Genomic DNA, 23,473 nt, shown 5'->3' with positions numbered 1-23,473 from the left:
GACACTGGCCTCATGTGGCTCTTCAGCACTTGAAATGTGGCTGGTCCACATGGGATTCTCTCCCAAAGACTTAATATGAAAGAAATAATGTAAAATATCTCATTTTTTAATACTGGTTACCTGTTGAAATGGTCATATTCTGGCTTTATTGGGCTAAATAAAGTATATGATTAAAATTGATTTCATTTATTTTTTACTTTAAAAATATGGCTACTAGAAGACTCAAAATTACAAATACATCTCTGGTATTTGTGTCTTGCATTATCCTTCTATTATGCTGTTCTGAAAATGCATTCAAGCCAACAGGATTTGTTGGTGGATCGCAGAGGAGAGACTTCAAGGGTCATTCTGAGCAAGTGGAAGGGTGGAGGGTGGAGTTGACATTAACTGGAAGGAGGAAGGCTGCAAGTTGAGGGGTGGGTGTAGATTATGAGTTTGGTTTTGGGTACGTTAAGTGGGAGGTGATTAGGGGACATCTAAGTAGCGATGGTGGGTAGGCAGTTTTAGATGTGTATGTCCAAGTTTCAGGGCAACTGTTCAGATTGGAGATGAAACTGTGAAAATGTGAGACTTGTGCTGGTATTTTAAGCCTTAGGGCTCCATGAAATCATCTCTCTTCCAAACGATTTCTAGCATCCAGCATTGTTTTTTCTATCCTTGCAGGTTTATAGATTTATGTCTTTTTTTCTTCCTGTTTCAGTGGGAGCCAGACCAGGTAAGTGTGTACCATGCAACACCATGGTGACTTCTTCAAACTCATCTTGCTGTTTGGGTGTTTTTCTGTCCTTTTGTTGTGGTGGAAAGGAGATGAAATTGTAGTAATCGGTAGAAACCTTCCCACTTCATCTCCACCAGCCTTTCTGGAAAGATACTGACTCTTGATCTCCCCATAGGCAAGGAGGCTCCTCGATCTTGCCACAGTGAAGGCAAATGGGTTGGCTGCCTTCCTTCTACGACATGTTCAGGAATTGCCAGTCCCGTTGGCCCTGCCTTCTGAAGGTACATATATATGCATATATATGTTCTCAGTTCATCAGAAAGGGGAAGAAAGGCTATAGGGATTCACAGTGAAGAGCAAAACTCCAGAGCAAGATGCATCCATTAGAATTCCACTTACGGGCTGTGCAAGCCTCCCTAAGACTTAGTTTCCTGATTTCAAGGATAACAGCACCACTGACTCACTGGGCTATTGGGAGGATTGAAAGGATTACCATGTGTAATATTAGGGTTAGCTTTTATGACTTCCTGAGCTGCACAGTGATAACTGGAGCCGACTGCGCACTGAAGCTAATACAGCTGTTCCTCGCTAGCCAAACTCTTATTATCTGTCCTGAAAAGGATCCACTTTTGAGATAGGGTTGTTATCTCTTGATTTCTGTAATTTAGCTACTCACTGTCAGAAACTCCAGGACCAAATGGATTTAGATAATGTGGTATCTCTCATTGCACATGGTCAGCAACCCAACCCAGGAATCGTGTGGGGTGGTGGTGGTGGGGGCTTGGATACCACAGCTAGAACATCGCAGGCATCCTGCCAGGTGCTTTATTCACGATATCTGTCCTTTGTGGCAACCTTGACAAATCGGTGTCATTTTTTTCCACTTTACAGTGGAAACTGGGGCAAGGAGGGTGGGCAACGAGGTGGGAGGATGGATCTGGTTTTATACTGTCTCCACTGATGCTTTCCTTTTCTTGGGAGAAGAGATTGTCAGTTGTAAAGAGAAGGCGCAAGCCTGGCATATCTCACTCCTACATCTCTGTAGGGATTGCTTATTGGCAGTGGGCACCCCCCCGAGTTGTGGGTGGTGCTGGCAGGTAGATTTACCATCCTGGGCTCTACCCTCTGGGCAGCAAGCATGCCTGTGGGAAGGATGGCCAGAAGCCAGTGCTTGGCACTTTGGTGTGCACCACCTCCCTGAGAATAGAGCACAGACGTCAGTGTCCCAGCAGGGGCTCCGCAGCACAGAGCACAGCGCTTGGGTTGGCCCTTGGTTAAAGTTTGCTGTTGACATCATCAAGCACAGCCAGCTTTCATGTGTTGTAACTCTATGACACGGTGTCAGATTCCCCAGGGTGACCATTCCAAAATTGACAATTGACGTATGCCTGTTTTTAAAATGAGAGAGATTTTTTTTTTTTTTTTTTGGAGAATTTTATATTGGTGGTGGTGTCTGGAAAACCTGCATTAGAACTCAGGGTATTAGAAAGGAAAGTGTATATTTTATGGTATCCATTCAGGGCTCCTGGTATCTCCAGAGGGCATTAAGAGCAGTGATAATCATCAGCCCTGAGAACAGAAGATGGAACACAAACACAGGGCAGGTGCTTTGGATGACCATAAATATAGCTTTGGGATATTGTGTGCTCTGTGAGAATTACTTGTTAGCTTTGAATATTTGTTTGGAAACAGTGAGGCCATGATGCTCTAAGGTCCCCCCCACCCTGGGGGCTCTGGACTACTACTTCCCCATTCCCTAAAAGGGGAACTGAGCCCTGACACAGAAAGTGGTTTGCTCACATTGGTTATTAGGATGGTAAAGAAAAAACAGCAGGCCTGTGGACACACCCTGTGCGCAAGAAGGTTGCCGAGGGTTACATGAAGGAGATGGGGAAGTGAATCTGGATGCAGGACTCTTGTCCAAGTGCTTGACCCTGGCACCCTGGTGACCCTGAGACCCAACAGGGCTAGGTCGACCTGGATCATCCAGGATAATGTCCCTGTCTCTTTAGTTTAATCACGTCTATCTAGTCCCTTTTTTTGCAAGTAAGGTAACATATTCACAGATCCTGAGGATTAAGACATGGTGCTGCTGTTGTGCCTACCAAACATGTTAGTAATCATGATAATAAATACCATCTTTTTTTTTTTTTATAAATACCATCTTTTGAGAGTTTACCACACGTCAGACATTCTTCTAAATTCTATTTTATCTCATGTCTTTCTGTAACAGTCTTTTCAAGGTATGGATTGTCCCCAATTTTGGAGCTAAGTAAGTAGGAAGGAAAGGAAAGGAGTGACTTGTGCAGGCTAATGACAGAGCCAGCTTTTAAACCCAGGCATATCTGACTTCAGAAACTGGGCTGCTAGGCTTTCACACCTGTTTTTCTTTAGAAAGACACAGTTGAGGTTGAGTGGTGAAGTGGCTTATCTAAGGCCATCTAACCAGTATGGTGAGATGGGCATTGGCATGCAGGTCTTCTGATCCTAGCCTGGTGCTCCTTCTAATTTACAGCTGTTCTTGATGTCAGTACTAATAATAATACCACTAGCTAACATTTAATCTAAATGCCTAAACACTGAATGAAGCACTTGACATGAATTATCTTAATTGATCCGTGGAAACCCTATAAGGTAGAGACCACCATTTTTCCACTTCACAGCGGGGAATCCCAGGCTTAGGAATGTTATAGCTTATATGTGGAGAGCCAGAACTCCCATGCACTGGCTCTTCTCTCCATGCCTAAGATCACATTTCCCTATGCAGCCCCCTCAGGTCCCGTCTTGCTCACCATCCTACCTCATTGACCTCTTCTTCGGTCTTCCAGATGCCGCATGTAAGAAGTACATGTCCAAGCTGAGGACCACGATATCTGCTCAGTCTCGCTTTCTGAGCACCTATGATGGGGCAGAGAATCTTTGCCTGGAGGAAATATATACAGAGAATGTTCTGGAGATCCGAACAGAAATGGGTCTGGCAAGATCCCCGCAGAAGACCCCTGCTACCCTAAGCCTGGAGGAACTCTTCAGTACCTGTGGCCACCTCAATGAAGATGCAGACACTGTGCTGGTGGTGGGTGAGGCGGGCAGTGGTAAGAGCACATTGCTGCAGCGAATGCACCTGCTGTGGGCTGCAGGGCGTGACTTCCAGGAATTTCTCTTTGTCTTCCCATTCAGCTGTCGGCAGCTGCAGTGCGTGGCAAAGCCGCTCTCTGTGCAGATGCTGCTCTTTGAACACTGCTGTTGGCCTGACTTTGGCCAACAGGATGTCTTTCAGTTCCTCCTTGACCACCCCAACCGTGTCCTCTTAACCTTCGATGGCTTTGATGAGTTCAGGTTCAGGTTCTCAGATCATGAGCGTCACTGCTCTCCGACCGACCCCACATCTGTCCAGAATCTGCTGTTCAACCTTCTGCAGGGCAACTTGCTAAAGAATGCCCGCAAGGTGTTGACCAGCCGTCCTGATGCAGTGTCGGCATTACTCAGGAAGTACCTGCGCTTGGAAATCAACCTGAAGGGCTTCTCGGAAGAGGGCATTGAACTGTACCTGAGGAAGTGCCACCGTGAGCCAGGGGTGGCCGACCGCCTCATCCGCCTGCTCAAAACGACCTCAGCCCTGCATGGTTTGTGCCACCTTCCTGTTGTCTCATGGATGGTGTCCAAATGCCACCAGGAGCTGTTGTTGCATGGCGGGGGGTCCCCAAAGACCTCCACGGACATATACCTGCTGATCCTGCAGCATTTTCTGCTGCATGCCTCCCCGCCAGACTCCGTCCCCCACAGTCTGGGATCCCGCTTGCTTCGAGGCAGGCTCCCCACCCTCCTGCACCTGGGCCGGCTGGCTCTCTGGGGTCTGGGCATGTGCTGCTACGTGTTCTCTGCCAAGCAGCTCCAGGCAGCACACGTTGATGATGAGGACATTTCTCTTGGCTTCCTGGTGCATGCCAAGAGCGTGGGGCCTGGGAGCACCACCCCCCTGGAATTCCTGCACATCACCTTCCAGTGTTTTTTTGCAGCCCTGTACCTTGTGCTCAGCACTGACGTGTCACCGTCCTTGCTTAGACAACTCTTCAGTTGTCACGGGCCACGCAGCTCGCTGCTGGCCAGGCTTCTGCCCACAACGTGCGTGCCGCGCTCAGAGCGCAAGGAGGGCAGCTTGGCAGCTTTGCTGCAGGAGGCTGAGCCGCACAACCTCCAGATCATGGCAGCCTTCCTGGCGGGGCTGCTGTCCCGGGAGCACCGGGGCCTGCTGGCCGAGTGCCAGGCCAATGAGGAGGCCCTGCTGCGGCTCCAGGGCCGGGCCCAGGGCTGTCTGTCCCGCAGCCTCCACCAGCACTTCCGCTCCATCCCACCAGCTGTGCCAGGGGAGGCCAAGAGCATGCACGCCATGCCCGGCTTCCTCTGGCTCATCCGGAGCCTGTACGAGATGCAGGAGGAGCGGCTGGCCCGGGAGGCGGTGCGTGGGCTAACGGTGGGGCACCTGAAGCTGACGTTCTGCGGCGTGGGCCCCCCCGAGTGCGCTGCCCTGGCCTTCGTGCTGCGGCACCTCCGGCGGCCTGTGGCCCTGCAGCTGGACCACAACTCTGTTGGTGACATTGGCGTGGAGCAGCTGCTGCCGTGCCTCAGTGTCTGCAAGGCTCTTTAGTGAGTGTCGCAGGGCAGTGCTGGCGGGGTGTGGTAGGCAGGCCGGCACTGAGGTGCGTGGTGGGAGCACGGTGCTGGGTTCCCAGGGTCTCGGCCTGGAGCCAGCCCCGCTGCCACCCCTTCCCTGGTCTGGGCCTTAGCTTCATGGCCACAGCGACAGCCAGGTTTATTGAGTGTCCTGTGTGTCAGGTGCTGTGTAACACACTTCCTGGAATTAATCCCTTTATTTTTTTATTTTTAAAAAAAATTTTAAAAAATATTTGTTCATGGCGGGGGGGGGGGGGGGGCGGGGAGGCAGAGATGGAGCAGGGAGCCTGATGTGGGACTCAATACCAGGACCCTGGGATCACAACCTGAGCCCAAGGTAGTTGCTTAACCGACTGAGTCACCCAGGCACCTGAAATTAATCCCTTTAATCTCTGCACACGCCCTGGGCCATTGGCAGGGACGTTATTCTCCCCGTGATCCTCGTTTGAGGCCCAGAGAAACAAAGTGACTGGTCTAGAGTGACACAGGAAATGGCAGACCTGGGATTAATATATCTTTCTGGTGCCAGGTCCTTGTTCCCACCAGCAACCTGCCTGTGGCTATGTTTCAAGCTCGATGAGGGCCTTGAAGTGACATGCAGAGTTTTGTGCAAACATGTGTGTGTGTGTTAGGAACCACCCCAAATTTAAAGGTGACTTGTGTCCCATGAGAGATTTTAAAATCCCAATGAGATGAGAATGTCAGGATGCAAGAGCTAGAAAGCAGCTGCAGAGTTGCACCTACCCTTTCATCCCTTGTGCAGTGTGGCATCCACATGAGGTTTTGCCGTCACCTGTACTGCTTCTAGCACTGCATCTGAAGGTGTGAGGTTCCCCTCTTTGGAACATCTGTTCCAGCATCTGTGGAGGTCTCTCCACGTCTTGGGCCAGATGAGAACAGAGGGTTTAGCAGCCAGCATATTTCAGGCTCCTCAGCTTCCCTTCCTGCCTTGAAAGGGGGATGTCCTCCTCCCCATTTAAAACCTCAGAAAGCAGAAGGGGTCACTTAAAGTTAAAATCTACTCCCAGCCTTCTGGGGCTTTTGGTTTATCCCTTACTTGGCCCTCAACAAGAAACAAGCCTCTCCTTGAATATATTAGGATGGTATATCTTCTTGGGGCGGAGCAGCAAGGTTTATTTTTCTCTTTGGAACAAACATATGCATATATTTTTTTAAGATTTTATTTATTTATTCATGAGAGACAGAGAGAGAGAGGCAGAGACGTAGGCGGAGGGAGAAGCAGGCTCCATGCAGGGAGCCCAATGCGGGACTTGATCCCAGGAACCCCGGATCATGACCTGAGCCATGCTCAGGTCAGCTGCTCCACGCCAATGTCACCAACAGAGTTGTGGTCCAGCTGCAGGGCCACAGGCAGATGCTCAACCACTGAGCCACCCAGATGCCCCAAACATATGCGTATCTATTAGAAACTGTGATGGCCTGTGTTATCCCTTTTGTAAGGCCCATGGCTGTAAGTTTGTAGATATAATGTAATAATAACATGTAGCATACATCACATAGTTAATGTGGATATTATAAATAATATATGTTATGAAAATATCCAGAGGAAATAGTTGACACATTTAAGTTGGGTGATTTGCAGAGAGTTTAGTAAAAGGACTGTTTACAGAGGCTTGAGCAGTAGTAGTAAGGAAGAGCGAGAAGGGACAGTGCAGGGTCCTGGAGCCAGTGACTGTGGCGTGGGGGTGGGAAGAGGGCTGTCTCTCCTTAGACCTAGAGGGGCAGAGCTGGGGGGCAGGTGTGGAGAAGGTTGCCTGATAGGAACTGAGGCTGCAGAAGGCTGGGAGAGTGTGGGAATAAACCCTGGTCCTGCCTCCCCTTCCTGCTCTTGCCTTGACCACCTAACAGGGGGCCAGGGCAGGATGCCTGCTGCTGTAGTCCATGGGCATCACCCGCTCAGGACAGAGATCCAGGTAGAGAGGGGAAAGTGGATCTGGCCCGGCAAACAGAAGATGGCCTGCACCATACTCTATTTCCCCAGGAAGGATGAAACACCATATTTTCACTCAGGAAGCCTGAGACCTGTCTGTGAGACATTTTCCTGACATTAATATGAACATGGGTTTCTCTGAATAGTGGACCTGTTGCTCCCAAAGGGGTCCTAGAGCCCCAAGAGGTCAGGAACCACTGGCCTGGGTGATCCTTACAGACCAGTCAATCCCTAGAATGAATGGACCCCCTCTCCTCAGAAAAGCCCAGGTCACTCCCAGGATGTGGCTGAGGGCTGTTTGGGGGAGGGGCTCGAGGTCTGTCTCTATTTTCAGAGGATGGTCTGCTTCCTGTGCTTGGCCTATAGGTGCAAAGGAGCTTGTGGAAATGCAGATTCTAGGACCTGTCCCCAGGGATCCTCAGTCCCTGGGTCTGGGGAGGTTTGTGGGAACCAGCTTGATTTTCCATGAGCGATAGAAGGCCTTGAGCTCTCTATACCGAAATTGCCAGCAGTGGGAGGGAGGGGAAATGACTCGTAGGTTGCTGCTTGGGCATTTCCTGTGTGTGTGTGTGTGTGTGTGTGTGTGTGTGTGTGTGTGTGTAAGAGAGAGAGACAGAGACAGAGACTGGCAAGGGGGGCTCCTCTGCCCTAGAGCAATACTGCCTCTCCCACTTGAAATGTTTCCATGCCAACAGAAACCCTCAGCCCCCAGGAAACCTGTCTACAAAGTGCCCCCATACAGGTTTCTTCAGGCCCTGGCTCTGACTCTAGGGTGCTGGCTTTCAGAATGTTTTGACTGTGACCCAGCGTGAGAGAGAAGGTACAAGCAGGCACACAGGCATCTAAAACTGAAACAGAAGCTTCACAGAATGACTTTGCTGTGTAAACCCTGATGCATTATGCCATCCACTGTTCTTTTTCCCTTCTAAAAATGCTGCTAGCACCTTCAGAGTCGGTTTCCTGACCTGCCTACCGGTCGCTGACCTGCAGCCTGAAAATCACAGCTCTCGAAGCCCGTAGAAGGCCTTGGGGGAGAGGCATCAGATGTGCCATGCTTCGGGGTGGGCTTTGGAGCCAGACCTCCCAGGCCAGATGCTTTAGGCGCTGTGCAACCTTGGTGCGGCCACTTCACTTGTCTGTGCCTCAATTTCCTCCCTTTAATAGACATCATAATAGTACCTATGTGATGGGCTTTTGTGAGGACTAAATACCTTTACTATCGAGAAGTCCCTAAGTCTAGTGTCCACACAGCAGGTGCTCCATGCATGCGAGCAGTCGAGCAGTCGTGATTCCAGGTAGCTTTTACCTTTGCCAGGTGCTCTCAGGGCTTTCTGTGCACTGGCTCTTTAAATTTTACTCTCCAGAGCCAGGTAGGGTTGGAAAGACCATCCCCTCCTTTCTACAGATGAAGGGAGCAGCAAATAGCTGGGAAGGGGCTGCTAAGGACCAGAATTTCCACTGAGGGATTCCAGAGCCCATGTTGTTAAGCTTTAAGTTAGGGTCTTCCCGGTGTCCTGAAAATGAGGAATCCGGGGCACAGCTGGTAATATACACAGATCCCTGGGCCCCGCCCCACACATACAGAATTGCCAGCTCCAGGGCAGAGGCCTGAGAATCTGTATTTTTAAAAAATCTTTTAAAAAGATTTTTATTTATTTATTCATGAGAGACAGAGAGAGAGACAGGCAGAGGGAAAAGCAGGCTCCATGCAGGGAGCCTGACGTGGGACTCGATCCTGGGACTCCAGGATCACAACCTGGGCTGAAGGCAGCACTAAACCACTGAGCCACCCAGGCTGCCCGAGAATCTGTATTTTAGAGATGCTTTCTGAAGATCTTGTGATTAGGTGTGTCTGGGAGAAGAGTGCTGGGCAGGGTCTGCCTGTGGGAGTGACGTCACTGGGGTGAAGTGCTGGACAGCAGGACATCATTAACCACAGCCCACATGCTGGTTTTCCAGAGTCTTGGCCACTCTTATCTAACTGGTCTACCATCAGGTACCCACCATCCCCGCCCAAGGGGGCGGGCGTACTGGCTAGTTCCCAACACACCATCCCACCTCGGAACCTTCTGTGAGGCTGCTATGGTGATCCACTCTATGTTACAAAATTGGAAACAGTGCCTCAGAGTAGGTCAGTGACCCCCGAGGATGCCAGTGTTCTCTAGCAGGAGCTCTGGGCCCCTGCTGGCTGAGCTGTCCCCCACCTAGGGCATGACATCAGCATTCTGACCAGGAATGGGGGTGTCTCCTCTTTTTCTGAGGTGCTCAGTCCTTGAGGTGTTTTCCAAACACACAGATGCTGGCACTTAGGGCATGAATGAAAGTCTCTTTGGGGGGCCTTGTTTATTTGATTTTTCTCCCGTCAGCTCCACTTTCAGATTGATTTATTTTGTCTTTTTTCAGCTTGCGAGATAACAATATCTCAGACCGAGGCATCTGTAAGCTCATCGAGCATGCTTTGCACTGCGAGCAGCTGCAGAAGTTAGCGTAAGTCGGGCTGGGGCTGCAGACATTGGGCCTCGCGTCCCCCCAGCCACTCTCCAGGTCATGGTACTTGGGCAGCAGCTTTGAGCTGGGCTGGGGATGTTTGCAGGGTCGGAGGTACGGGCAGTTCCTGTGCTGAGGGACCCGGCTACCCTGGGCTCGGGTGGTCACTGACTGATGTGCTCTGTCTCCACGGCTCCTCTCTTTTGGAACTTTCCAGGCTGTTCAACAACAAATTGACCGATAGCTGTGCACACTCCATGGCGAGGCTCCTTGCGTGCAAGCAGAACTTCCTGGCATTGAGGTGAGCCTGGGGCTTTCCTTTTCCCTGGAAGCTGTCTTCTGTGCAGCTGAGGCAGCTTGGTCTGGTCTGGGCCCTGGCTTGGCCTCTACTGGACTCGCCATCTCCTGGCTGCATATGGGGCCGGCATCTCCCTGGAGCAGGGTTGTGCCAGTGCTCTGACATCCCAGCAGACTCTGGACTGGCTCTGCTGAGGGCTGCCTGCCCTTTGGGCTTTAGCACCCAGGGCTGAAGAGGGTCTCCAGGACCTTTTCCTTCCCGGTGTCTGAGTGTCACAAGCTCTCTGGGGTTACTGAGCTCCCTGATGTACACTGAGCGGGTGCTGTGGGCGGAGGCATGCAGCAGTCACCTGCCACCGCAGCAGTGGCAGCCAGTCCCCGAAAAGCTCTCAGACGGTCCTTTCACCGCTTGGTGGGTGCCAGCTTTGTACTCCAGTCTGCCCAGACTGCGTTTCTGCTGCTCCTGGTCCTCCTGGCTCAACTGGAGTCTCTCTCCTATCTGACACCATTACGGCACTTCTCCTGCTGGCCCCTGGCTTGGCGTGGCCTCTCTCTCTCTCTCTCTCTGTGTCTCTCTAACCCTGGGATCATCTTGTCTCCTGGATTTATGTGGCAGTGAGAGAAGACAAAGCGAACACTTGCTTTCATCCATTCTTTCTACCTGCTGGGCTGGGTTTGGGGATAGGAGCTGCCATTTTTGCATTGCTAACCACGTAGCACATCTCAGGCAGAGCTGCTGCAGCCAACCCCAGAGGTGCCACGCTGTACGAAGGACCCGCTTCTGCTGTGCCCAGAGAGGACTGTGTGGTAGTGAGAAGGTGCCACACTCAGAACTTGAGGCCTGCGTTTTGGACGAGCATAGCAGGATCGTTGAGAGCATGGGGCTCTGGGGCCAGACCAATCGAGGTTTGGGTCCAGGGTCCCTGAGATTCATTTGCTGTGTGACCGTGGGTCAGCCCAGTGTCTGTGACTCTGTTTCCCCTCTGCAAAATGCAGATAGTAATTACAGCGTCCTCATAGGTTGTTGTGATGATTAAATGAGTTAATAACCTGCATAGAAAGCTGGCACAATGGAGTCAGTGCTTTATGTCGGGAGCGCAGTGGCTAAAAGATGGTGGATAATCAAGCAAGTTCTCAGTATGTTTGTCCAACAGGAGTTCAGGCCTCTGAAGAGGGATTAGATGCGCAAGAAATTTGTTGGGGGGAGATGGTTATGAGGGGCACTGGGGGAGGGCGCTGGGGGAGGCTGGGAGCGTCAGCGGGCTGCTGGGCAGGTTTCACCCTAAGTGAGGGGGAGAGGGAAGCAGGGATGGCTGGGAGGAAGCATCGTGGCCTTCAGTACAGTTCTGAGAGCACGGATGGTGGCAAGTTCCAGACAAGTTGGCCCAGCAGCATCTTGAGTCTCCCTGTCGCTGGCTGGAGCCACCTGTGGGAAGCCGGCCTCCAGACAGACCTTGTGTTTCCCAGCACGGCAGCAGGGGCCCTTGGTTACATGGCCTGTGTGGTCAGAGGTATGAGAGGCCACCACATTCCTTCTCGAAGGGGATAATGGGACCTGCCCTACAACATTGTGAGTTAGAGTAGCTTCAAGGCTTCAAGGATCTGAAAGTTCTCTAAAAAGAAGAAAGTGTGTTATCCATTCCAGGAAGCCTGGGGCTGTGAGTAAGAGTTCTGGGGAGCTCTCTGAAACTCTCTGAGGTATCTGGATGTGGTTGGAGCCTCCTGCCTCCAGCTCTGGCTCAGCAGGATCCCCTCCCCTCTCCCAGTGGTCGGTCTGCCCTCTTTTGGAACAGGAGAATGCTCCTTGCACCAGTGGGGGGCCCAGGAAAGCTGCAGGGGAGCTAGAGCCTAGCACTAGCTGGTGGCTGACACAGGAGGAAAAGGTGTGCAAGTGACTCACCCTCCATCCCCTGGGGAAACCACCTCCTGAGACACCTGCCTATTTGCCTCCTGCCTGTACCTGTCGCGCAGCTTTGCAAAATAGATTTCCCCACTTCTTTCCCTTTGCAACTGGGAAATGAAGTAGCGGGAGCAGGAATCATTACTGAGGAGGTTCCCCCAAGCAGGACTAGAAGAGCACACACTGAGCCTCTTGGGCGGGCAGGAGGGAGAGAATAGGCATCTGCATCCTACAGAGAGGTCCTCAAAGCTTTTCTCCGTGTTTCTGTGTCTGGGACATGCTTTCCCACCATCACCAGCCCCGGGCTCTCTGGGTACTCACATCTCCCTGTGCCTCACTGACTTGGTCTCCTGCCTTCCCTTCCAGGCTGGGGAATAACCATATCACTGCCGCAGGAGCCCAGGCGCTGGCCAAGGGGCTCAGAGCCAACACCTCCTTGCAGTTCTTGGGGTAGGTTGGATTCTGGGGCAGAGAGACCCTCATGGGGAGGTTGGGGGATGTAGAGGTGGGTGAAATGTTTCAGCGGGAAGTTCCCCAGAGTCAGGGGCAGAGAGTGGGTGGCCCTTGGCTGCTTCGTGATTGCCTTTCACTCAACAAACAGGAAGTTCAGGATGTGGGGGGTTGGGGGGCAGTGCCCATGAGGTAAAAGGAAGCCCTCCAGTCCTTGCTGGTGCTAGGGCTATGCTTCTCCCCTTCGTGTGCACATTGGAACTACTTGGGAGCTTCTGAAGAATGCCATTGCCTGGGCCCCACTCTGAGGTGTGGGGCTTAGGAATCAGGCATTTTAAGAAGTCCCCCCAGAGGATATGCAGTGGCAGCCGAGGACGAGAAGCCAGAGAGGAGATGCAGGTGGCCCCGGGAGGGAAGGGGGCTTCACCAGGTCTTTCAGAGCGCTTGTTGCTGCAGGACTGCCAGGCCTTTCAGGGAGGGCAGCGATTCAGACACAGGGTGGAGGGCAGTCCCACAGACCACAGATCCCCAGAGAGTGTTGGAGTGGGGGTGGAGGGGCGTCCTCTGGTTGCTGGGCTGAGTGACCATCCCCACAGTGGCAGCTGCCTCTCCTGTCCCTTCTCACCTGGTGTGAAGTATGGTCCCTTTGATGAGAAATGGGAGTTTGAGAACCCAAGACTGTAGGAAGACAGACTAACCTTAAGACTCAACCCATTTCACTGGTAGGCAAGCTGCCCTCAAGCTCCGTGTGAACCAGAGTGGGACCATGTTGCTTGAAAGGTCAGCACCTTTTCCAGGCTGCATTATCAGCAGCATAGAGTTCAGCACCAGGGTGGCCCAGCCCCCCTAAGCTTTCTCCTGCTCGATTCACAACTAGTATATGCAGGGTGTTCTCTTTCAACACATGTTTATTAAGGCACCTTTCTAGACCAGGCACTGTGCTAAAACCTCCAGTTACTATTGTCTGATCCAAACTGTTCTGAGTATTGTTTTTTTCCTTCTTGCCTAACAATATATCTTTCGTACCATAATGACTTCATTTTTCAGAGACAAGCTGCTTAGTATTCCACTGGCTGGCTGGCGGTCATCTATTTGAAGGGCCTCATGTTGAGGCACACTTAGGGTTCAGGTTTTTTTGCTGTTACATGGTTTTTTGCTCTCTCCCTGGGGCACAGAGCCATGTTGGTACATAGCCAGAACCCCATAAACATTTACCTAATGAATGAAAGTGCAGTGAACCTCATTCCTCGACCAGCTTTGCTCACTTGTACACATACAGGTCCAGGCGAACTTCTTATGTGTAAACCAGCCCAGCCGCAAGGTATGAGCTGGGTGCCACCTTTGCAAAGGGAAACATCCATCCAAACTGCAAGTGGGTCTGAGGGAGATGACCCTGGAAGTGAAGGAGTTTGATGCCATGAAGGAATAGGGGATTTAAGGAAGGAGCAAGAGAGAATGCTGGCTTGTAGAAAAAGAGTGACACTTGTTTCAGGTGGTCCCCAAGGGTAGCAGTTTCCCAGGAAGCAGATCTGACCTAAAGGTCAGGAAAAATGTCACAACTGTGTGAATTGCCATTGAGAGTGAGTTCCCTGAGCCTGAGGTCATGTGCTAGGTGGGCCTCTACTATTCTGTAAACCTGACTGAAAAATATGGGTGCAGTTTGGCTGTTCCTCCAAAAAGGGGGAGGCAGGTCCACTTTGCTGGGACCTAGGAGACCCACTGAGACCTTTCTGGAATTGGGTGGTCCTGCCCCTCTGGTCTGGGACACAGAGAGGAAGGGCACTGTTAACACATGTCTAGGACATATAGCAGTAACTTACTGACTGACCCAATTTGTTGGCCTTTTTAGGTTCTGGGGCAACAAGGTGGGTGATGAGGGGGCCCAGGCCTTGGCTGAAGCCTTGGGTGATCACCAGAGCTTGAGGTGGCTCAGGTAAGCTTCTGGGTCTGTTTGGCCACAGGGAGCCAGCAGGAGGGAGGAGCCTGGGCCAGTTTGGGAAGTCCTTCATTTGCTTGAACTTTGTTTTTACCCTGCTGTGTTAGGCAGTGGGGTGAAAGAGAGAGCCTTAGCTTTGGAGTCAGGACATTTGAGTCTTTCTGGGTCACTTTCGAGTGTCTCTTCTTCCTCTCGAGGATCTTGATTCCCAAGGGTGCCTAGGTGGCTCAGTCAGTGAAGCATCTGACTCTTGATTTCAACTCAGGTCACGATCTCAGGGTCCTGGGATCCAGCACCACATCAGGTTCCATGCACAGGGAGGAGTCTGCTTGAGATTCTCTCTCTCTCTCTCTCTCTCTCTCTCTCTCCCTTTTCCTCTACCCTCCCCTTTCTTTCCCCTCCTTCCCTCTCAACTCTCACTAAAAAAATAAAACCAAAAAAATTCATAAAAAAGGTCTTGATTCCTATCTGTAAATTGAAGATTTGTGGCTGGATCAGATATATTTTATCTCCAGGACCAACAGCAATCCATGAATAGTGGCTGCCCCTATTCATCATGCCAGGAAGGAGTTGAAGGCTGCTTCTGGGCTGAATGAAAAAGAGCACTGTGGTCAATTAGTAATGTCTGAAATGACACCCACGGTGTAGTTGGGCTCTAGGTGTTGTGCCTTTTGCCTTCCTTGGGTTAGCTTATCTCTGAGGACCCTCTGTGCCTTGACATGTTTTTGTTCCTTGATTCCATTCAGCCTGGTGGGAAACGGCATTGGCAGTGTCGGGGCTCGAGCCTTAGCATTAATGTTGGAAAAGAACGTGGCACTGGAAGAACTCTGGTGAGTTGGGGGGATTTACAGCTCTTTCTTTATTCCCGGGCCTCATCTGTGGAAGCAGATAAAACAGGAGTGGATAATTGAGCGGTTGGCCTTTGAGTTTGTCTTTCTGTGTCCCAAGTGGCATGAAGCCTATCGAGCCTGGCGTGAAGGTCCTAATTCTTTTTGGGTAATTGTATTTGTGGGTTTGTATACTGCCTCCATACGGCATGATGGTTGAGAGCAGAGAGTCTGGAATCAAGCTGGCTGAGCTTCAAGGCCTGCTGTGATCTCTGGCAAGTCATATAATACTCTGTGAATCCTGGGTTTCTTACCCATAAAATGAGGGATGACTGCTTCCAACTGTAAAGCATACGTTACTCTATCAGAATGTTTTATTTCTAAGTCAAGTTGAGTGCCCAAGAACACCAGAGAGTAGAGTGAGGGTCACCCTGGAAGGTGGAGTGGGGTTTGGAGGAACTGTAAAGGGGAACCATAAATTGTGCTTACGTTGTTGACCTGAAACTGATTCTCAGTTTCCCGTCCTTTAGATGCCTCTAGTCTGGTCTCCGTATGACATGTTCTGGGCAGTCCCTGATTCTGTCAGGGAGATAAAATGTTGAAACCCCTGATCATTGTCACAAAATGGATATTGTGGTGGCCTTGGCTGTCAGCAGGGCCCCCTGGCTCTGCCAGTGTCCCATTGATTATGTCCTGCTTGGGCTTTACCACTTGGAAATTCTTGTTAGAGACATGTCTCCCCCGTTGGTCTATTGGTTATAAATACATTAGGCTGCAGATGATGGCGGGGGAACCTCGCATGTCCCGTGGCTCAAACCAGTAAAGGATTTATTTTCTTCCTGTTCAGCCGGTCTGCCGGCAGGCCGCATGGGGTAGTGTAATGGCTCCATGAGGCCAGCAGGGGTCTGATACTGTCTCTGTCCCTTCACATGTCTGTGGCTTCACTGTCCTGGTTGGGTGCCTCCTGGTCCCAGATGGCCGCTGTACCTGCAGTATTTCTGTGTCCCCACATTCAGTCTGTATATCCAGGAAGGGCAGGAGGTACAGGCCAGCGAGGCCTCTCTCTTTTAAAGAGCATTTCCAGGGCCCCCATCTGCCAATTTCCCCTTATGGGTTCACAGCTGAGTAGATGTTACTGGCCAACCCCGGCCAGAGTGGAGGGTGAGAAATGCAGCTTTATTCCCCCCACCCAAGCCCATGGTTGCCCAAATGGAATGAGACTTCCAATAGTAAGAAAGGGAACATGGATATTCAGTCCCTGGGACAGGAGGAAACCTCTCATGTAGAGGAGGCCTGGGGTGAATTCTCTCCCAAAGACACCCCTGGAATTAAAAACCCTCATACCCTACTCTTCCAGTTCTCACTTTATCTGTAACTGTAGATTTTCATTTCAGATTTTCAGATGTTGGATTTTTCTAACTGGGGGAGCAAGCAGGTACATTCTTAGAATAATAAATGTTACCTCTTCTATAATAAATGTTACCACATCAACTGGATTTTCTCTCTTGTTCTTGCCAGCCTGGAGGAGAACCATCTCCGGGATGAAGGTGTGTGTTCTCTGGCCAAAGGACTTGAGAGGAATTCAAGTTTGAAAGTTCTGAAGTAAGGAGCCTGGCAGGAACCAGGACGATAATGATGGGCCCGGTGGGGGTGGGGCAGGGAGGGGTGAGGGGGTGTATGTGGGCAGCTTCCTGCCTGGCTAACTCCCATAGGGTGACTTGGCAGTAGTGTCAGGGTTTCCTCCCAAGCACAGACGGAGATTCCAGGGCAAGCTTTTTACTCAGGAGGTGGTCCCAGCACACAGTGGTGAGAGGTCACGGAAATGATGTAGGGGAAGACAGGGACCCAGTATCAGGTGTGGGGACAGTAACAGGTGTGTCATCAAGCAGTTATCACCCGGGGTATCACCCAAGGCAGCTGGGGCTCAGACCTGCTGGGAGGCTCCAGGAGCCCCTAACCAACTGGGGAGCGAGGCAGCAGGGGTATTTATCCACTAACTGCCTGTCCTCACTGGTGTGCCTGTGGGGATATGAATCTTCCAGCACTTCCAGTTTGCCCTGCACACAGCTGAGCACGCTCCTGGGGTCTGTAGCAGAGAGCAGAGGTTTTCCCAATGAGCAGCCCTCAGAGGTAGACGGGGAACCTGAGCACATGCGTAGGGGGTTGCTGATGGCATCTACTAATGGGGCTTCTGGGACATGTCCGCCCCCTTTCCAGGGGGCCATCTCTGGCTCCAGCAGACCTCTTCTGCCAATCATCTTTAGTTTCTCTCGTGTTATGCAGGCAGGCGTGCTTGCATTTATTCACGTGTGCATTCATTCATTTCTTTGTTGTGCATCCATGCGTGCATTCATCCATTTATGTATTGATGCAAGAAATATTTCTGGAGCACTCACTATGCCAGGCATTGTTGGATGCCCCGAGGATAGAGTGGTGGAAAGAACAAAACAGGCCTCAGCCCCCTAGCTCTTAGATTCTAGGGGGAGAGGCAGATAATGAACAAGTAAGCAGATATACAAGATTATTTATAATAAAGGCTCCAAAGAAAATTCAAGAGGGAGATGTGTCAGGGAGTGTCTGGAGGGGCAGGGTTGCAGGTGTTTGGGCAAGGCATCTCCAAAAAGGTGGCATTGAAATTGAAACCTGAATAACAAGAAAAGTTACTGTTCTTGTAATGTCGAGGTCTCAGGACCGCGCACTCCAGGTGGACCGAACTGCAAGTGCAAAAGCCCTGAGACAGAAGCAAGCTTGGGGGTTTTGGGAACAGTGGGCAGGGCCTGCGTGGTTAGACTGTAGGTAGGGAAGGGTAGAGGGAGAAAGAGGCAGGGTAAGGAGGCCACATAGGCCGCAGAGCCATGGGAAGGATTTGGGGCTTTTTTCTAGGGGCATTGAGAAGCCTCTGGAGGATTTTAATCAGGGCAGTAACATAATCTGATTTACATCATAAAAAGATCATGCTTGCAGCTTTGTGCAGAACAGATGCGAGAGGGGTAAGATGGAAGTGGGGAGACCAGTCAGGAGCTCCTGCTGTCTTCCAGGCAGGAGATGAAGGAGACTTGGATCAGGCTGGTGGCAGTGGAGAAGGCTGGTGAAGGTGGGCAGGTGCTGGCTGGAGGTTCTGTGGAGGGTCCAGGAGCTGGAGGGCTGGATGGTGGCAGTGTTGGGTGGAAGTTGTGGTGACCACTGCTGGCGGGCTCAGTGGGCTCAGTGGGCAGGTTCCCAGGCCACAGGGTCAGGGAGGGACAGCAGATGTGAGGAAGAGCCCAGCTAGTGATCATCATGGGCTTGTGTCTGGGCTCCCCAAGGCTGGTGCCACACCTGCCAGGGTGCCAGAGGTCTCACTTGAGAGGGATGTCAGGGCATCATCAGATGGTTCCTTGTGCTACAGGAAGGGTGGCATCTGCCCTGACAAATGTGGCCCCAGGGAAAACACTTGCCTTCAGAGGCAGGCAGACAGCTGCCTCTAGGAGAGTGTCTGCTTTGCTGCCAGCCCGCCATCCACTCTGGCAACACTTGTTTGTGTTGCTTTGCAGGGGCGAGGAAGTTGCCAAATGTTTGGGGAAAACACTTCCACTCGTCATTTGGGTGAAATGGGGCTGGGAGGCCTGGGTGATGCCTGGATTGTCTAAGCTGGGATGCCAGGCTTTGCACACCGGGGCCTTTGGCAGTACCTGGTTTAGTATTAACCGAGTGTGGATATGGCACGTTTGTCCTCCCTCGCCGTTGCAGACTTACCCCAGTTGACCCCAAGGGCTGCCAGGTAATAGCAGCAGGGGCTGTCCCACGCTGCCTAGCCTCGAGTCTTATAATTAAGCACTACTGAACTCTAGCATCCCTCACTGTTTCCCCATGAAAACCAAGCTTGTTGGGGTGCCTGGGTGGCTCAGTTAAGCATCTGCCTTTAGCTCAGGTCATGATCCCAGGGTCCTGGGATGGAGCCTCAAGTTGGGCTCCCTGCTCAGTGGGGAGTCTGCTTGTCCCTCGCCTTTCCCCTGCTTATACTCTTTCTCTCTCAAATAAATGAATAAGATTTTTTTAAACCAAGCTTCATATATATATATATATATATATATATATATATATATATATGAATTCATATATATATTCATATATATTCATATATATATATATATATCCCCCCACATCTTTCTTTTTCCAGGCAGAGTGACTGCCAAACATTGCTTAAATGTGTGGGCTCTGAGGGATTGGGTTTGGACCCCAGCTCCACAATTACCCACCATTTCTCCTTGGATTGTGCTCAAATAACCTTGAGTGTAAACAGGGGTAAAAAGGACCCTGCTTTTAGGGTTGCGAGCACCACTGAAATGATAGAGGTATCAAGCTGGCACGTAGTAGGATTTTAGCTAATATTGGCTGTTGTTATTATTAGTACTAGCTTAGGGTCAGCTTCCTGGATGTTCCTGAAATCATGGAGGGCAGACATGTACGTAGTGGAGCTGTCTCAAGAGCCAGGCTATGAGCTAAAGGACAGCATGAGGTGATGGCTCTTCCCCTGCTGTCCCTGACCAGGTGCTTCTCCCCGCCCAATTGCCAACCTTGTATTTTCTCAAATCCATATCCCTGTTCTCCCCCATCTCCCCCCAGATGAAAATATTACTCTTCATTGATTATTTCCTTTCAGTTGAGTATGGTGCCCAGTGTACCACAGAATATGCCATCCTTTTGTTTAATTCTTAGACTCCGTGAGGTAGGTACTTTCATAGGTCTGTCTTACAGAGGAGGCAATTGGGACTAATTTGCCTGAGATCAAAAAGGAAATGGAATACATTGATTGGAACCCAGGAAGTAAAATGCACATACTTAACCCCCGTGCCATAGCAACTTCCTAAGGCAGTAGCTACTTAATTAGATACATGACTGTGGATAGCGGAGGGGACAAGGGTGAATTTCCCTTAAGGCCTTGAGCCTTTGTAGATGAGCTCGTTGGGAATCACAGACAGGAGAGGGACATGTCAAGGGGACAGGTGGGCTTCTGTAGGCTGGCCAACTCCCAGAGCCTCCTTTAATGGGACAGGCCCAAGAGGAGAATCAAGCATCCTTGAAGCTCACCTGTCCATCTTACTCTCTAGGCTGTCCAACAACTGCATCACCTACCTTGGGGCAGAAGGCCTCCTGCAGGCCCTGGAAAAGAATGATACCATCCTGGAAGTCTGGTAAGGCCCCTGGGCAGGCCTCTTTACCTCTCTGAGCCTCACTTTTCCAATCTGTAAAATGGAGCCAGGAGAGAGGGATACCTGGGCATTTTCCCTCTGGGCCCTGACATTCAGTAGCATTCTGCATGCAATGTATCTAATCTCTCTCTGGGAAAGATGTTTTTATATCTCCAAGCATGGACCAAGTGGTTTTTTTTTTTTTTAAGCGATTTGTTTTTAAGTCCTGAGTATTCAGGAATACTTCAGTTCCAGGTAACAGTGTAGGAGGGGGTGTGGCGGATGAGTGACAGGGCCACAAGAACTCGGGGCCATTACACCTGCCTTCCTAGATCAAGGCTGTTGTATCAGAGCCTTTGGATGGAGGTGACATCGTCAGTGGGAGGCAGGTACTGTTGCACAGTGTTTCTAGATCTTTATAATTAAAAGCCATGTTCCTTCATGCATTTGAAAAAAGCAGTGAGTCACAACTTGAGAGATTGATCCTCCTTCTTTCCAGGGATGTATTTATCACTCACAGAGTTAGTAAAAAAGATTTCCTCTGGCTTAACATGTTAAGAGTGAATGTCCCGCTATACCCATTTCAGGCTCTGGGCTAGAAGCCAGCCTTTTAAAAGTAGGAGATTTCCCCATGGAAATCTGTTTTTTTGAGGTTTCTCTTAAAAGCTTCCAACTCTGGGTTCCTACACGGAAAATGCTGGTAAGTAAGCAGAGTAGAGAAGGACTGATCCCACTCAGCTGGGCAGACTGGCTCATGCTGACCATAGCACAGCCACCAAGCCTGTCATCTTGGACCGGCTACTTGGACTGCTACATATTACCTGTCTCATCCCTGCGAGCTTGTGACCCTTGCTTTGCATATGCAGACTGACTGCTCTCTCCCTCAAAAATCCTATCAAGGCAGCAGCAACAATACATATCGCAGGATGAAGTTAAAAATAAAGACTTGTAGGAGTCTGTCCTGGGAAGAGATTTTTTCCTTTCTGGATGATTGTGTAATCCCTGTAGGCCATGAGGTCCTCAGGGCCTGGGCAGTGTGTGGGTTTTTGTTTTTGCATTTGTTTTAAACCATCGCATGGTTATAGGAAATGTCACATTCTATGTCCCCGGGGGAAGGAAGCCAAGATCAGGTTGATATTTTAAGGGTTCTGATGTTATTTGCTGCCTGTTGGCAGAGCATGGGAGGGCATCACGGCTTGCTCACTGCATTCTTGATGGATTCTGCTGTTGCCTTAAAAAGAATCGCTGGCCTTGGGGAGTTGGGGCCGGCTGGGTCTGGTGTGGATTTTCTCTGCAGAGTCATGGAGGCTTGCTTCATCACATACAGTGATTCACGAGCCACCTGGTGGACCGGTGGACCGAGCTAACACCCACATGGGAAGGCTGCAGCTGGGCTCAAGGGGCCAGGCCATTAAGGCCTGGGGCTTAGAAAGTAGCGGCTTCTAATGAAAAGCACCCCTCTGGCTCACTGCTCATCGAAACCCCTCTTTGCATTACCCCCTTAGGCTCCGAGGCAACACTTTCTCCTTGGAGGAAATGGAGAGGCTCAGCCAGAGGGACACCAGACTGTTGCTCTGAAGCCGAGGGGGCCAGCATTTATCTCAGTTTGTTTGCGAACAGGCTGTGGGTGTGGGTCCTAGAAGCTGGATTACATCTGGCAGCAGCCCATTCACGCAGAGCTGCATCCTGCCCAGGGCAGGGCTGGCACAGTGGGTCATCTTTGTTCTGGCAGAAGAAGGAGCGACAGTGCCCCTCAGAATGGACATTTCTGCAGTCTACTTCTACATCCAGTTGTTCCCAAGATTCCGTCCATGGAATGCAGAAGAGGGCCAGCTCCTCTCCACCTGCAGCTGGTCTGACGTGGGTCAGTGGGGCCCATGGGTGTTACTGCATCACTGTGTGCCTGTTGCTGTAGAGACCTAGATCCATATGAGAGGCCCCTTTCCACCTGCTTCACAATGAGGAGAGGGAGTCAGGAAGCAGCTTTCTGCTGTCTTAACTCGTGGGTCGTCATCTATCCAGGCTGTTCCCCACCTCTTGTCCCTCCACCCATCCTGGACCCCTGCACCTGGCACTTCCTTTGTGAGTAAGGATTCAGAATACCGGTGTCGTCAGCTTTGATATTTTGAGCCTCCCTCCACCACACCCCTACCCCCACCCCTACACCTGCGCAGAGTGGGAAGGGCTCTAATTTACCTGCCGTCCTTCCTAATACTTAAGACATTATTAAAAGGGGACACATGACAGCCATTTGTTCCCCAAGACATTTTGGATTGTCAAGAAAAATAAGACCACGCTACACTGATATCACACACACACACTTCCATTTCCAGTGAAGTCAATTAGTCTTCATTCAGTTAAGCCTTTGGAAACTACTCCCACCAGAATGTAGTTTTTAGATTAGTCTGGGCCAGAGTTTTGAGCAGTCCCACCAGGTCTCCCGTTGATGCCTGGGAGCTGGACTCTGACAGCCGACTTCCAAAAGACATGCATAAGAGACGGTCCAGTGTTATGTGACTTAAAGTTATGGATTAAACGTATACAGGGGCAAAATCAAAGCCTTTTCCTTACAAGGCACGTGTTTTTCTGCATTTTCTCCAAATGATGCGTGAGGCTTCAACCTCTGTAATCTCAGGTGCTCTGCAAGTGTTATTATTTAAACACTATTATTTGTGAAAACTGGTTAATATTTATAAACCGCTTTGTTATATTCACTCTGTTTTTTTTTTTTTTTGTAAAAAACACAACCATGAATGTTATGCTGTAAATAGTCACAGAGAAGAAATCTGTGGAGTCCCCAAAGCTGTCTTCATTGTGACCAAACATTAAAAAACAAAACAAAACAAAAAAAACGAACATTCCTGAATGTTGTCAAATATAAAGCACAATTTTCTACTTAGAGGGGGAAGAATGCTGTTTTGAGCAGAAAATGTATTGTTTGGGGCAAAGGCAATTCTTAGAAATGGGCTTGCAAACAAAACCCTTTGGGCTTCCTCTCAGAAAGGTTTAACCCTGCGTGAAATTTGAGGCTGTGCAGGGAGGAGCCTTGTGGTGCCCCACATGGC

At 50.5% G+C, this 23,473-nt stretch overlaps 1 protein-coding gene across 5 annotated transcripts in view; it reads left to right on the top strand.

Moving 5' to 3' along the window:
- NOD2 (nucleotide binding oligomerization domain containing 2) overlaps positions 1–23,241 on the top strand; it is a 36,350-nt gene extending 13,109 nt beyond the window's left edge. For 2 of the 5 annotated variants that reach the window (XM_041768149.1, XM_041768151.1), the window contains exons 3-13: positions 701–715; positions 894–999; positions 3,547–5,362; positions 9,744–9,827; positions 10,045–10,128; positions 12,391–12,474; positions 14,324–14,407; positions 15,157–15,240; positions 16,756–16,839; positions 20,328–20,411; positions 21,914–23,241. In XM_041768149.1, coding sequence (XP_041624083.1) covers positions 701–715; positions 894–999; positions 3,547–5,362; positions 9,744–9,827; positions 10,045–10,128; positions 12,391–12,474; positions 14,324–14,407; positions 15,157–15,240; positions 16,756–16,839; positions 20,328–20,411; positions 21,914–21,986 — 2,598 coding nt within the window. In that variant the 3' untranslated portion in view covers positions 21,987–23,241. The remainder of the gene's footprint in view (positions 1–700; positions 716–893; positions 1,000–3,546; positions 5,363–9,743; positions 9,828–10,044; positions 10,129–12,390; positions 12,475–14,323; positions 14,408–15,156; positions 15,241–16,755; positions 16,840–20,327; positions 20,412–21,913) is intronic. The other 3 variants (XM_041768153.1, XM_041768154.1, XM_041768152.1) reach the window with 2 other exon arrangements.
- The last annotated feature ends 232 nt before the right edge of the window (positions 23,242–23,473 follow it).

This window comes from Vulpes lagopus, chromosome 8 (assembly GCF_018345385.1).
Source record: "Vulpes lagopus strain Blue_001 chromosome 8, ASM1834538v1, whole genome shotgun sequence".
Lineage (NCBI taxonomy): Eukaryota > Metazoa > Chordata > Mammalia > Carnivora > Canidae > Vulpes > Vulpes lagopus.
The sequence above is the reverse complement of the archived record's forward strand: the minus strand, read 5'-3'. Positions and strand labels throughout refer to the sequence as shown.